This window comes from Scyliorhinus torazame, chromosome 7 (genome assembly GCF_047496885.1).
Source record: "Scyliorhinus torazame isolate Kashiwa2021f chromosome 7, sScyTor2.1, whole genome shotgun sequence".
Taxonomy (NCBI): domain Eukaryota; kingdom Metazoa; phylum Chordata; class Chondrichthyes; order Carcharhiniformes; family Scyliorhinidae; genus Scyliorhinus; species Scyliorhinus torazame.
This window is the reverse complement of record NC_092713.1, coordinates 42,620,618-42,636,827: the sequence shown is the minus strand read 5'-3', so window position 1 is coordinate 42,636,827 and position 16,210 is coordinate 42,620,618. Positions and strand designations below refer to the sequence as shown.

Genomic DNA, 16,210 nt, shown 5'->3' with positions numbered 1-16,210 from the left:
CCTGCTTAGATTCATTATTGGTCTCACCCTGAAGTATAAAACTTTGTTGTGGAAAATTGGCAGATGTAACAATGATTTCTTAATTCATAATGTCTCACCCCCATTTAACCTTCAACATGTACAAGTTAGTGTTTTCATTTAAATTCAACAAAATTAGTGATATGGTGACAAGATACTGATGTTCGCACGACCTACAATCACAATGAGTGCACAGCTTCACCAACCAATCCCCAATCTAACTACACAAGAGTTTTGGGGGAAATGTGATGGGTTGCTGTTTGATGGCAAGATGAATATTTGATCTGGCAAGCCTTCCATTTCTCGTACAGCCTCTCATTTTCAAACACAGGTGAGCAAAGAGCTAAATGATCAGGGAAAAGAATACTAGATGGTTTCCTATTGCCTTCCGCATGTGTACTCTTAAGAAAGCACAAGTCCTCTTCCCAAAGGATCCGCTGCCTGCAAGCAGCCATTGTCCCTCGGTTCTAGCACTTTCACCACTAAAGGTTTACTGGTTCCACCATTGGGCGTGGCTCAAAATCCAGTTGCCACAGGCTCAGGTAAAGACCATCCCTTCCATTCTCTCCCATTAAATAAGAAGTCACCAAGTACTACACCATCAAAAAAGGACATTTAGAACAAAAGTAAGAGATTAAATTGGGGGTAACTTGGGCGTGCTTTGGACACAACCAACCAAATTCAAAATTTACACTGTAATCGCTGGTTGAGTGATGAACAATTTTTTTTTAAAAATCAAGTGGTCACAATCTGGAATACAGTGCCTGAGAGCAGGGTTAAGACAAATTCAAATGTGGCTTTTGGAAGGGAATTGGATAAGCACCTGAAGAGAATTTTTAAAAAATGTTTTTTGTTTTTTAAAATCTTTGTAGGGACACAGGGAAAAGGTAGAGAATTGGAACTAGCTAAATTGCTCTTCCAGAGAGCTGGCAAAGACATGGGGGCGGGGGGGACCATTTGAGTGTTTTTTTAAATTGCTCATCACTCCAAATTAGAAATAGTTCTCTGGGGGATTTACATTTTCCATTTAACTTCTGGGTACTCAAGAAGTGGATTGCCAGTAATTTTTTTTCCTGATTTGACGATGGGCTGAATGGTTGCAGGCAATTTGTGTCCTTGCTAAATTTTGCATCTCCTCGAAGGCCTGCAGGCAAGTACAATTAGCATTTACTCCCAATAGGGTTTTGTGAACCAGCCGGCCTATTTCGAACACATTTGTTTAACTATGTAAAAGTTTTGCACTGAATATAAATGGCACAATACTCTGCAATCTTTTGCACTGAAAGCATGAGCAGAAACATGTAGGAATGTTTCCAGACAAAGATTAATAGAATGTGGATTGCATTCCATAGAAGGTGACTAGTAGAGGGGTTAACCATTGGAGGAAAAATATTAAAATGGCAGGGTGATAGAATTAATTCTAATTTGTAGCAGGCACTGATATAAAGGCATATGATTGGAGATTAATATTTGCAGAGGGAATCATACTTACCGTATCAAACAGTTCAACAAATTTGGAAAATAAAAACAACCATGCCACACGCACCATCTGGGGATGGAAGAAAACACCAGATTTAGAGTACGCACATAGAAAGTACAACCAGTTGAAATCGGAACCGGCTTCAGGGGTCAAAAGACTATCCTGCATCACAAACCAAGGAGTCAAGTCATAGGAGCAGTAATTATTATTATTTTTTTAAATTAAACATTCCACCTCTCCTCAGCCCCAGAAGGCCAGTTATTCAAATAATCTACACAAGAAAGGGTTGTTTGATTAACAGTCAAGAACCAGTCAGAAAGTCACCATAGTTTCCTTTTTGAGAGAGCACTGACTGGTGGTGACCTGAGGATCAGCACACCTCTGGTTGGGAGGGGGTTCATGAATAATCTCAGCTGTTCAGGAATTGAACCCACATTGTTGACGTGGCTCTGCATCACGAACTAGCCATGCAGCCAACTGAGCTAACCGACCAGTTACAAACCATCCAATGGACAACAAAGAATCTCTACACTTTCCAGTTTGTTGTGAGTTAGCAAGTGCCTGGATTTGTCCAATGCGAGGTGGTCCAATGAGAAATTTCCTAGAATACTTATTAAGCTGTATTTTCTTGCAATCAAAATGCATGAAGCAAGATATTCTTAAATGGAATATTACACCTACATAGGAAATATGATTTGTTTTTTTATGCCTACTTTCCCAATACCACAGTTTCTACTTTTGAGGCCGAATGGATCAAATATGTTTCCATGTCTGTCTGCTGATCATATAAATGTAAAAAAATGAAAGTTGGTGCCAGTGCAGTTGGTGACACCAAGTACTGGAAATCTGAAGTAACAAAGTGCTAAAGAATGCACTCAGCACTGTTGTAATAGGTCTTTGACTGGGCTGTGTCAGTGGTGTTAAGCTCCAGACTAAAGTGAAATGGAGGCTGGATCATGACTCTTCCAAAGTAATGACATGCTGCTATCCCTTAAAGGTATACTACAACAAGAACGTCAGGCAGTGTATCTAGAGCAGTGGTTTTCAACCGGCATCTGTAGAACACTGGTATGTCAAAATCAATGCAAGACATATCGTTTCATCTTAAAACAATATACAATCCAACCAAAACCAAAATTACAAAATCAAAAAATTCCAAATGCAAGTGGCCATTGGGAGAAATGGAGATGATTAGTGACTAGTCCTCACAGAAATCAAGCAATGGCATTTGCACGCTTTTTAAAAAATTGATGAGACAAAGCAGACACAAGTAAGATGACCGTAACCACATTTTTTTTGATCCCCGATCAAAGAAGAAAAGTTTGATTCCTCTGCTTTCAATCATTGATGAAACAAACACAAAAATGCATAAACTCGAAAGGTAGGAGTTCAGACGTCTGAACAGAGTGCTGTGTGTGGAACAGGCTTAGGGACATGAATAGTTAGTTCTGTGTCGAGCAGATTCTGAAAATGTGGCTTGTGCTGTCGAAGATGGCGTATTCTGTGGTGTTTGATCTTTACTTTAGCACCTGTGCTGCAATGGATTGGATTGGATTTGTTTATTGTCACGTGTACCGAGGTACAGTGAAAAGTATTTTTCTGCGAGCAGCTCAACAGATCATTAAGTACATGAGAAGAAAAGGGAATAAAAGAAAATACATAATAGGGCAACACAACATATACAATGTAATTACATAAGCACTGGCATCGGATGAAGCATACAGGGTGTAGTGTTAATGAAATCAGTCCATAAGAGGGTCATTTGAATCAATGGCTGATCCAATTGTGGCCTCATCTCCCTTACTGATCATTTCTATGGATCAAGAATGTTAATTAGCCACAGGAGAAACAGAAAATAAACAAAAAAATTGGATCGGGGAAGTGCAAAAGAAAAATATTACATTTTTTTTTTTTAAAATACACAAGTATGGGAAGGGGATTTTTAAATACATGAACTTCCAGAAGACCAATTCCCTCATTGAAGACTTAAAATGAAGGGCAAGTTATAGAACATACAGTGCAGAAGGAGGCCATTCAGCCCATTCAGTCTGCACCAACCCACTTAAGCCCTCACTTCCACTCTATCCCTGTAACCAATAATCCCTCCTAACCTTTTTTTGGACACCAAGGGCAATTTAGCATGGCCAATCCACCTAATGCACGTCTTTGGACTATGTGAGGAAACCGGAGCACCCGGAAGAAACCCACACAGACATGGGGAGAACATGCTGACTCCACACAGACAGTGACCCAGCGGGGAATTGAACCTAGGACCATGGTGCTGTGAAGCCACAGTGCTAGCCACTGTGCTGCTCATATAGATCATATTAGTGGGAGTGGTAAGAGAGGAGATGAACAAGGATGTGACTAGGTGGATATTTTGGGGCCTTATCCATCACTTTTTTTTTTTAAAACAATTTATTAGATGACCAATTGGAAACTTACAACCAAAATTTGCTCATGACGATGATGGGCAGCTAAAACTAGATTACATATCCAATAGAGAAACAAGTTGGAGGAGCACGGTGACACCCAGGGTCAGGTCAACAGAGATGGTAATTGGGCACAAATCTAAAATTACTCAGGAATGGGAAAATCAAGTTAATTCATTTCCATAGACGCTACTGATGGAGAGCAAAGGGATAAAGCCCATGATGTAATCTCTAAATTGTTCTATTCAATAGTTACTCAGTTCAGAGTTAAATTAATTAAATTAGGCACGGAACACATTTGATCAACATAAAAATTAATTAAAAACTGGCATTGAACCAGTGAGCTGCAAATCAACTTTATTTCAATGCAGTCACTATTCCATTAAATAAAGACCCGATGGGGTTGCCACTGAGCTGCTTGCCTGGCTACCAGAGCTGGTTTGTGAAGCAGAGGGACACCAGTCTTCAATGGTGTCAGAGTTCCCAGAAGAGCCGTTTCCACACAAAGCTGCAGGTCCCTCAAAATTGAGCTGCTTTAGAAGGTTTAAAAAAAAAAAATACACAGAATAGCTTTTACCATGATAGCCTTGTCCACTTGTGGTGCATGCCTATCACCATCCCACATGATTTTTAGGGTGCAGGGGAGGGGTATTCAAAACAGCAGCAGAGGTAATGTTTATTGCAGTAGCCAAGGCATAGGGGAGTTCCAAGGGAAGATTCCGTGGCCAGATGGATGTGATACACAAGACAAATTTGAAATCTCGAACGCAAGCGAAAGAAACAGACAGAAAACCCAGTATTGTCCGAAAAGCAGTTTGAAAAGGCAAAAAAATACATAAAGATCACCGCCAATAAGTTTAGAACAGGCATTATGAGAAGGTAGGGGGGGAGGGGGGGGGGGAAGAGAAAGAGGGTTGATTTATGGAAAGGGGATTAGAGGAATAGGTTTTTTTTCCCACCCTGGAGGATGGTGGGATTCTGGAACTCACTGCCTGAAAAAAAAAAGTGGTAGAGGCACACACATGGGGAGAATGTGAAAACTCCACACGGACAGTGACCCAGTCAGTGCTGGGATCTCAGTGTTGTGAGGCAGCAGTGCTAACCACTGCACCACCGTGCTGCCCCCAAACACAATTTGAATTACTATCAACGGCTAAGGTGTGGGCCAGCTGATGTTCGAAGGGTGTATTTGGTGAACAAGGCGGCCAGTCGCCTTTTAGCTCAAAGGCGGAGGTCGTAGGCAGCTTCTCGGGAGATTGCACAGGAAGGGACGCGAGTGACTTTTTGGTTTCCGCCCCACCCAAAAGGTCAATGTGCCTTGTGAAACATTTTATTGAAATTTCTATAAATCGCAGCCCACAGAGTTTGGCCATGAAGAATCAGAGTGCCCAGAATTCGGAAATGTTTTGGGTTGATGCAGATGGGTAAATCACCTGGGTCCTGATGGTTTCCCATGAATTTTATAAGTTTGCAGAACAATGGTCCCTATAATACACAGAAACATACATGGAAAATAGAAGCAGGAGGAGATGTTGGCCCTTCAAGGCTGCTCCTCCATTCATTATGATCATGGCTAATCATCAAGTTGAATACCCTGATCCTGCCTTTCTCCCCTTTTCCCCTCCCCCTTCACCACAAGAGCTATATCCAACTCGAAATTGCATAAATGTTCTGGCCTCAACTACTTTTGTGATAGTAAATTTCACAGGTTCACCACTCACTCTCATGGGTGAAGAAATTTCTCTTCACCTCAGTCCTAAAAAGGTTTAGCCCTTAACCTCAAACTATGACCCCAGTTCTGAACTTCCCCCACCATGGGGAACATTTTTTTGAATTTACCCCGTCTAATCCGGTTAGAAATTTAATCTACCCTGTCTAATCCAGTCAGAATGAAACGTTAGTAGATCCCCTCTCACTCTTCTACTAAACGCCAATGAATACAATCCAACCGATTTAGTCGCTCATATTACAGTCCCACCATACCAGGAATCAGCCTGATAAACCTTCACAGCATTCCCTCCGTAGCAAGAACATCCTTCCTCAGATTTAAGGACACCAAAACTGCACATACTACTCATAAAAACATCCCTATTCCTATACTCCAATCCTCTCGCTATGAAGGCCCACATGTCATTTGCTTTCTTTTCTGCCTGCGCACTTACTTTCAGCGACTGATACACAAGGATGCCAAGGTCTTGCTGAGTATCCACCTCTCTCAATTTACACCCATTAAAATAATAATCTGCCTTCCTATTTTTGCTACCAAAGCAGAACCTCATTTATCCACATATACTGCATCTGCCATACACATGCCCACTCACTCAGCCTGTCCAATTCCCAGAGAAGCATCTCTACATCCTCCTCACGGCTCACCCTCCGACCCAACTTTGTATCATCTGCAAATCAGGAGATAATACATTTAGTTCCCTCCTCCAAATCATTAATATATAACGTGAACAGTTGGAGTCCTAGCACAGATCCCTGAAGTACCCCATTACTGCTAACTCCTGTCTGCTAACCAGCTTTCTATCCATCAAGACACTACCCGTAATCCCATGCTGGGACTTGGTCGAAAGCCTTCTGAAAGTCTAAATAAAACACATCCACCGGTTCACCCTGGTCAACTCTACTTGTTACATGTTCAAAGAATTCTAATAGATTTGCCAAGCACAATTTCCCCTTTTGTAAATCCACACTGACTTTGTCTGATTACATCACTGCTTTCCAAATGCTGTGCTACGAAATCCTTTGGACTCTAGCAACTTCCCCACTAGCGACTGGTTTATAGTTCCCGGTTTCTCTCTACCTCCCTTTAAATAGCGCAATTATATTAGCTACCCTCCAATCTGTAGGACCCATTCCAAAGTCCAAAGACTTTTGGAAAATGACCACCAATGGATCCACTATTTCAAAGGCCCTTTCCTCAATTACTCTGGGATGAAGATGAACAAGCCCATAAGATTTACCCACCTTCAATTCCATTAATTTTTCCCAAACCATTTCTTTACCAATACTAATTTCCTTCAGCACATCTTCCTTTACAGAAGCAAAAAGTACAAATTTAGTTCTCAGCTATGTTTGTTCCCCATTATAAACCCCTCCCCGCTTGACTGAAAGGGGCCTACATTTGTTTTTCCATCTTTTTCTCTTTACATACCTATAGAAACTTTTATAGTCAGTTTTTATGTTCCCCACTAGTTTACTTCAAATTGTATTTTCCCCTACTTAAAAATCAATGTCTTGGGCCGTCACCTTGAATTTTAAACTTTTCCCAATCCTCTGGTCTATTGCTTGTTCTTGCTAATTTGAATGCCTCTTCAAATCGTAATATCATCTCTAATTTCCCTTGTAAGCTATGGTTTGACCAGTTCTTGCTACTTGTGCCAAATAGAAATAAAAAAACGTTTTGGAGTTCCCCTATTTTCCTTGAATGATTGGCATTGCCCTTCCTTTCAATAATGTTCCCCAGCCAACTCTCGTCTCGTACCACCATAGTTACCTTTATGGAGATTCAGGTCCCTGGTCTCAGAATCAGCTACCTCACTATCCACTTTGATAGAATAGTTGTATCATATTAATGTCACTCATCCCCAAGGGTTTTCTCAACTAAATTGCTAACTAATCCGCTCTCATTGCATAACACCCAGTCTAAGATGGCCTGTTCCCATTGGTTCCTCAACATATTGGTCCAGGAAACCCTTCCTGTATACACTCCAGAAATTCCTCTATTGTACAGAGACTAATTTGCCTCACCTCACCCAATCCACAGGCAGATTAAAAATCACCCACAATCACAGATGATGTTCCTTTAATCACATGCATCTCCATTTTCCCAGTAACCTCATTGCAGTGTTAATGTAAGCCTACTTGTGACAATAATAAAGATGATCATTTCCTATCTAGTGCTATTCCCAACATTACAGTTTGGTGGTCTGTATATAGTCAATCATGTTCATGGAGGATAGAATATAAGAGACCAGCCAGAAGAGTAATGAAGGTCACATTTAAGAGGTAATGAATGCATAAATGAGTGTTTCAGCAGCAGAGGAGATAAGAATCGGGGCAGGAGGGTGGGATATTGGGCACGAGGTGGATAGAGGTCACTTCAGAGGAGACAAAACGGTACAGGGTGAAATATTCAGCAAACCTTCTATAAATCAGACCATGAAAAAACTGTTAAAAGAACATTAGAACAACAGCAAAAGGTTCAATACTTACTCGAAGAGCTGTGGGGCTATTTGAGTAATCCACTGGATCACACTGGAATGTATATCCTGTAGCCCAACCAGCCATCAAAAACTGTGGGAAGAAAAAGAAAGTTCCGGATTAACAAAAAAAAAAAAAAGAATAGACAACCATTTAATTTCTCAAGAACATGACAAAGAAATAGGAGCAGGTCGTATGGTGCAAGCCATCATTTAACACAATCATGACTGATCTGGTCTTGGTCTGCTCGAGTTACACCTGCGCTGCCCTATAGTTCAAGAATTTCTCACTTCTGTTATGGGCCAGGGTTTAGAGAACCCCAAAGTGTATCATGGAGTTCACCTGACCCACAACTTTTATTAGATTGTGGTATCGGGAGCACACGGCCCACGCTACAGGTGTGGTAGAGCAGAAATGGAAAAGTATTTTTTTAAGCAAAACAATGTTTATTCTATGAACTCCAGTTCATTTTTAAAAACATAGTGAACATCTTAGCAACCGTTAATTCAAATACAACCCCCAAATAATACAACACTAAGTAATCCTTTAAGCTTTCCTTTTTACATCCATAAGACTTAAAACAGAATTTACCAGAAGCACATCAGGTTAAAGTCACTATTGTTATTAGTTTTAAATCACCAGGATCGATTTACAGTCTTTAGATTAGAGAGACTCTAATACACCTTCTGGCTCTGACTGCAGCTATCCAGCTGTGAAAACGAAACTAAAACACCCCTGCAGCAAACAGCTTAAAACAAAAATAAAAAGCTGACAGACAGCCCAGTTCCACCCACTATGATATCACTGCAGTAGTAAACACCCATTTCTTAAAGGTACTCTCACAGGACACCTCCCCCCAAGAAAAAAAATAATAAACCATCAACTTCAAGATGGTTTCATTTTTCACTATCCTTTAAGAAATGCACACAGTAAATATACTTTTTTGTTTCAAAAAACAACACACGCAAACAGGTATAATAATATAGTCCACTTTTTTTCCCGTTTTTCTTCCTCCAACTGAAATCCTTCTCGATTGACAGTCTCTTTGAATAAGAAGGTCTCTGCACGATCCGTCCATTTCTCTACGCCTCGGCATTTCAGTCAGATACTTTTCCATCTGAGAGTCCCTTGTAATTTTCCAACACAGGAGCATTGGTTATTACAGCTTTTAGGCAGTCAAATGCCTGTTGAAACTCTGTCCACTGAAATTTGATGTTTCTTCAGCAAGTCCATCAGTGGCGCAATCACGCTACAAAACATTTGCACAAATGTTCGATCAAATCCACTCATGCCAAGTACTCGCAGTATTTCCCTTCGTCTTGCGGGTATCGGAAACTCCTCAATAACTGTTGGTTTCACATCCCATGTGACCATTCGACCCTGTCCGATTGTATGGCCAAGGAAATTGACTTGGGCTTTTCCAAATTCAGTTTTGGCTAGGTTTACCACCACAAACCCGCCTCCTGAAGTCGATCGAATAACTCCATTTGATGTTTTTAAATGTTCTTTCCATGTCTGGCTGAAAATTTCCAGATCGTCGATGTATACCACACAATTAGGTACTCCTGAAACGACTTTGTTAGTTAACCGTTGAAATGTGGCTGGGGCGATTTTCATGCCAAATGGCATAACTTTGAATTGGTATATACCATCTGGAGTCACAAAAGTTGAAATCTCCTTTGCCCTTTCGGATAAAGGTACCTGCCAGCAACCTTGAAGTAAATCCAGTTTGGAAATAAAAACGGATTGTCCCACTTTTTCAATGCAATCCTCCAAACGTGGGATAGGATAAGAGTCCGTTCTTGTAACCGCATTAACCTTTCTATAGTCCACACACAATCGTTGGGTACAGTCTGGTTTTGGTACCATCACTATGGGCGAGCTCCATTGGCTGCAACTCACTTCAATTATGCCATTTTTAAGCAAACTCTCCATCTCTTTGTTAACCTGTGCCAATTTTAAAGGGTTACGTCTATATGGATGTTGTTTGATTGGAACAGCATTTCCCACATCTACATCATGTATAGCCATTTTAGTACTTCCCAATTTATCTCCACAAACTTGCCCATGTGATATCAATAACTCTTTCAGGTCAGTCAGTTTTTCTTCTGGAGGGTAACCCCAATTTTTAAGAACATACCTCAAATTAAATTGGAAAATGAGTATGTCAAATTCAGTCATCTGGATTTGGTTCGTCACTCGAGTTAGAATCATTAAAACCTCCTTTTTCTCTCCTTCCCTTTCAAAGTACCTTTTAAGCATATTTACATGACACACTCGGGTGAGTAGTCTTCCTTCTATCTGGTGTTTTTACCACATAATTCACTTAATTTCCTTTCAATCTGATAAGGTCCACAAAACCTTGCTTTTCACCTACCACTGGTAACAACACTAAAAACTTTATCCCCACTGGCAAAACGTTGGATTTCTTGTCCGCTACCCGTTCACCACATTTTGTGCAACTTTCAATGTTGTCTAGCCAATTCACCTGCTCCATTTAATCGTTCACTAAAATTTGACACTTAAATCCAATAGTGTAATTTCCGATTTCTCACCCACCAATTTTTCCTTAATCAATTTAAGTGGTCCTCTTACCTCATGACCAAAAATTAGTTCAAAGGGACTAAATTTGGTTGACTCATTAGGTGCATCCTTAATTGCAAACAGTACGAATGGAATTCCTTTATCCCAATCCTCTGGATAATATGGACAATAAGCCCTCAACATGGTCTTTAATGTCTGATATCTTTAATGTCTGATGCCATCTTTCTAATGCTCCCTGCAATTCTAGATGGTCTGATGCCACCTTTCTAACGCTCCCTGCAATTCTGGATGGTACGCAGTTGATTTAAATTGTTTTATTCCTAAGCTATCCATAACTTCTTTGAATAACCTGGAGGTAAAATTCGATCCTTGATCCAATTGTATTTCTGTGGGTAGTCCATATCTAGTAAAGAATTTAAGTAATTCCTCCACAATCTTTTTAGCTGTAATATTACACACTGGAATGGCCTCTGGACACCTAGTAGACACATCCATTACAGTCAAAAAGATATTGATTCCCACTTTGTGTTTTAGGAAGCGGTCCTACGCAATCAATTAGGACCCTTATAAAAGGTTCCTCAAATGCTGGAATGGGTATTAAGGGTGCTGGTTTTATCGCTGCTTGAGGTTTCCCTATCACGTGACAAATGATTGACAAAATCTAACTACATCTTTATGTTGTCCAGGCCAATAAAAATGTTTCTGGATTTTAGCTAGAATTTTCCTTATTCCCAAATGGCCTCCCACTGGTATCTCATGTGCAACTCGAAACACCTCCTTTCCCACTTTTTCATCCACCTGCATATGTAAAGGTCTCCATTTTCTCATCAAGACATCACTTTTACAGTAATAACACGCTGGTATACACTCAGATTCCTCTTCTGTGTATGATTTCTGATACATCCGTTATTTCTACATCTTTCTGTTGTAACTCCACCAATTTTCCTGAACTATAAATATCTGCCTCATCCTCCACCTGTTCTTGTTCTTTTTCAACCATCTGATCAAAAATCGTTTCTGGCAATTGCACTAATCTTCACTCTTCAATTTCTCCTCATTTTAACCTGTCACTTTGCGACCTTGTTACTACACAATCTGGAAAAATCGCAGGATATTCGTCCTTCAACACTTCAGTTGTCTGATTTTCCACTGGCTTATCAACCACAGTAGGCATCACTCCCAACTGTGGTCCAAGCTATATCATTACCCAAGATAAACCGTATTCCTGGACAAGATAGTTTAACTATTACTCCTACTACCAGTTCACCACTCTTCACTGGACTTTCCAACCTTGCCTTATATAATGGAACACTACTCCTCTCACCTGGAATTCCACATATTACCACCTTTTCTGGCAACATTCTTCCCAAACTACATAACTCATCTATTACCATTAAAGATTGACTAGCTCCCGTATCTCTTTACCTGCTCCTCCTGATACACGAGTAAACTTTACCCCCACAAGTAAATTGAGATCTGGCACCTTCTTATCAATCATCTCTTGATCAGGCTGTACAATCTTTTGCCCCTCCTTCACTTCACTTGGGCTTTCCTTTACCACTTTAACAAACTCCACTGTCTTATCCTGTTTTACCACATCAGCCTTCCTAGTGCTTTTCTTCAACCACCAACACTGTGACTTTACATGGCCTAGTTTATTACAGTGAAAACATTTGAAACTTTACATTTCTTTTCCACCCTCCTGGATTTCTTTTTTAATCTGAGGTACACTCTCCTTATTATCTCCCATCAGATCACCTTTACCACTTGAGTATTTCTCATGTCCCCAGTTTCTATTCCTCACCGGCTGAAACTGATGTTGGAAACCAAGCTTTGATTTATGAACCAATTCATAATCATCTGCCATTTCTGCTGCTAATCTCGCAGTTTTAACCCTCTGTTCTTCCACACGAGTTCTCACATCATCAGAAATTGAATTTTTAAACTCCTCCAAAAGTATAATTTCTCTGAGAGCTTCATACGTTTGGTCTATTTTCAAAGCCCTTATCTATCTATCAAAATTACTCTGTTTGATCCTTTCAAACTCCATGTATGTTTGACCAAATTCTTTCCTCAAATTTCTAAACCTTTGTCTGGAAGCTTCAGGCACTAGTTCATATGCACCCAAGATGGATTTTTTGACCTCCTCATACGACCCAGATACCTCCTCCGGTAGTGATGCAAACACTTCACTAGCCCTACCTACCAGCTTTGTTTGAATCAGTAATACCCACATGTTCTGTGGCCACACATTTGTTTAGCTACCTTCTCAAATGAAATGAAAAAGGCTTCTACCTCCTTCTCATCAAACCTTGGACAAATTTAAATAGATCCTGACCAAGCCTTCGACTTTGACGCTATTTCTCACTATCCTCATCACTATCATCCAACTGTAAGTTTCCCTTTACGTCTGCCAATTTTAACTAACCATCATGTTTCATGGCCATTTTCTGAAGTTCAAACTCTCTCTCTATCTTTTTCCATGATCTGTATCTCCCTTTATTTTTGTTCTACTAGGGCTATTCTTTCTGTTTTTCTTTCTTCTCTCTCTTTTTCCTCTCTCTCTCGCGTATTCAAACTGCTTTAATTCTTTCTCATGTTCCATTTGTTTAATTTGCAACTGAACTTTTGCTATTTCCAATGAGTCAAACTGTATCCCAGGTAATTTTAAATGCTTAGCCACCGCCATAATTACCTCATCGTTTTGCATTTTGTCAGGTAATGTTAACTGCAATGTTTTTGCCAAATCTAACAGTCTGCTTTTAGTCTCTATCCGTAAGGTACTGCGTGTGACTGTCTCCACCCCCAAAAGCTTCAGAGCCTCTGAAAGAGCCATTGTCCACAACTCACTCCCTACTTAAACTAAAATGCCACACCTGAAAAGCAATCACAATATGCTCAAGCAATCACAATATGCTCACCCCTCACTGTCTTTAAGTTCACAAAGCCAATCCAATAGATAAGACTTTTATCCCCCTTGAGCCCCCAATTTGTTATGGCTCAGGGTTTAGAGAACCCCAAAATGTATCATGGAGTTCACCTTACCCACAACTTTAACTAGATTGTGGTATGAGGAGCACACGGCCCACTCTACAGGTGTGGTAGAGCCGAAATGGAAAAGTATTTTTTAAAGCAAAACAATATTTATTCTATGAACTCGGTTAACCTTTTTAAACATAGTGAACATCTTCGCAACTTTTACAGTCTTTAGATTACAGAGAGAGACTCTAATACACCTTCTGGCTGTGACTGCAGCTATCCAGCTCTGAAAACGAAACTAAAACACCCCCTGCAGCAAACAGCCTAAAACGAAAGTGAAAAGCTGACAAACAGCCCAGCTCCACCCACGACATCACTGCAGTAGTAAACACCCATTTTTTTTAAAGGTACTCTCACTACAGATATTTATATACACACCCATTTCTTAAAGGTACTCTCACATGACACTTCTAATCTCCATACTTTGCCCCATTTGCTGCTGAAACCCTCCATCTCTAGGAGGCGACTATTGGAGAGATTAGGTTTGTATCCACTACGGGTTCAGAAGAGCAAGAGGCAACATTGATTAAAATCTTTAAGATCGGGGATGTTTTGACAGGATGGATGTTGGAAAATCTGGAACTGGGGATCACCATTTCAAAGTAGAGTCACACATTCAATACAGATGAGGAACCTTTCTTTTGGGTCACGAGTCTCTGCTTCACATTCTACCCTCCATAATTTGCAACACTCATATGGCAAGCCCTGTTCCCTGATCTCCCCTATGGACATTTCCCAAACTAGTATCTGGTTAAGCAATGTCTAAATCACCATTTAGAGGTGGCAGCATATGGAGAAAATTGTAAAATCATGGACGCTGCTCGATTGAATGAAGGTGTTTGGCAAACTTATTAGGATACGATGAGCAAGGTGGATAAGGGAACTAATAGGTGTTGTGTAAGGTTCGCGATTTCTAAAAGGCATTCAATAAAAGGCATTGCATAAAAGTTTATTGCACAAGGCAAGAGCTCAGTGAGGTTGGGGGTGTAATCTATTGGCATGAAGATGGGATTAGCTAACAGAACAGTTGGAATAAATGGGTTAGTGAAGTGCCACAGGTACCACTGCTGGGGGCCTCAACTATTTGCATTCTAAATTAATTATTTCATGAAGGGACTAACTATTATACAGCCTAATTTGAAGATTAAAAAAAGGTAGGTGGTAAAGCAAGTTGGTGAGGAAGATATAAAGCCTGCAAAGGGAAATGGCAAGTGGGAAAAGTATAATCTTCAGAGATCATGCACTGTGGCAAGAATATACAAGTAACTTTTAGAGAAGAAAAAAATAGGGCGTGGCTACAAAATGTTGTTGAGGAATCTGGCTGTCTTGTGCATGACTCACAAAGGTTAATATACAGGTACAGCAAGCATTGGGAGCTTAAATGGAATGTTGGCCCTTTATTGCAGGTGAGTATTAAGCAAATGAACTTGTGCTACAACTGTACAGGACATTTGATGATGCCAACGGAGAGTACTCTGTGTAGTTTGTCATGTGAAGGAGGGATATACTTGCATTGGAAACAGTTCAAAAAGATTCACAGGGCTCATTCCTGCGTTGAAGGGGTTGTCTAAAGTTGAGCCTATACTCACTGGAGTTCAGAAGAATGAGAAGGGACTGTAATGAAACATTAGATTGGAGGGGAATTGACAGGGTAGATGCTGAGAGAATGTTACAGGGTTTCATTTCAGAATAAAGTGGCTGTCCATTCAAGATTATGATAGGGGTGGGTGGGAGGATTTCTTCTCGATCATCGGTTTAATTTACTACTCCTGAAAACTGGTCACTATATATTTGAAAAGTGGATGTAGATTCTCGAATGAGGCAAACACAAATATTTATGGGGATCAGGCAGGGAAAAATGGTCAGCCAGGATCTTATTAAATAGCCAAGCAGGCAGAGGGTCCATTCACTGGATCAGCTTGGATAGAAAGTCTGACTAGAAACAAACAAAAAAAAAAAGCCATAGATGTATTACTCTGGAGCTGCTCCATGACAGAGGAAGTTATTAACAAGCATGTGGCTTTCCAAGTGGCAATTGTTACAATTACATCTACAAATGTCACTGTAATAATTAGAATATAGCCATAGCCGTTCAATAATTAGAATATAGCCATGGTCTTTCAGATATCCTCCATGACGTACACTTTCATTCACGAGATATGGATTTATTATTCATCCCCAATTGCCTTAGAGATAGTAGTGACGTCACCACGGTAATCCACGTGTTGTAGCAACACCTCCAGTGCTCTTCACAAAGTAGATGTTCCAGGATTCTGACTCGACAAGAGTGAAGGAGCGGCAATATAGCTCTAAGTCAGAATGGTATGGGGCTTGGAGAGGAACTTGCAAGTGGTAATGGTCCCATACACCCCCGACTGCCCCTGTCCTTCTGGATGGTAAGAGAGAGTTCTCTGATTTGGAAGGCATTGTCAAAGACCCCGATATATTAATGCCCTCTTCAGTATTTAAGCATTTCCCAATATCCCTTTGC

The 16,210-nt window shown here is 40.4% G+C and overlaps 1 protein-coding gene across 4 annotated transcripts in view; it reads right to left on the bottom strand.

Moving 5' to 3' along the window:
- Nucleotides 1–16,210, bottom strand: part of LOC140426175 (very long chain fatty acid elongase 1-like) — a 124,214-nt gene that overhangs the window by 19,382 nt on the left and 88,622 nt on the right. For all 4 annotated transcript variants that reach the window (XM_072510612.1, XM_072510613.1, XM_072510614.1 and 1 more), the window contains 2 exons: nucleotides 8,149–8,229; nucleotides 1,511–1,567 (listed from right to left, as the gene is read on the bottom strand). In XM_072510612.1, coding sequence (XP_072366713.1) covers nucleotides 1,511–1,567; nucleotides 8,149–8,229 — 138 coding nt within the window. The remainder of the gene's footprint in view (nucleotides 1–1,510; nucleotides 1,568–8,148; nucleotides 8,230–16,210) is intronic.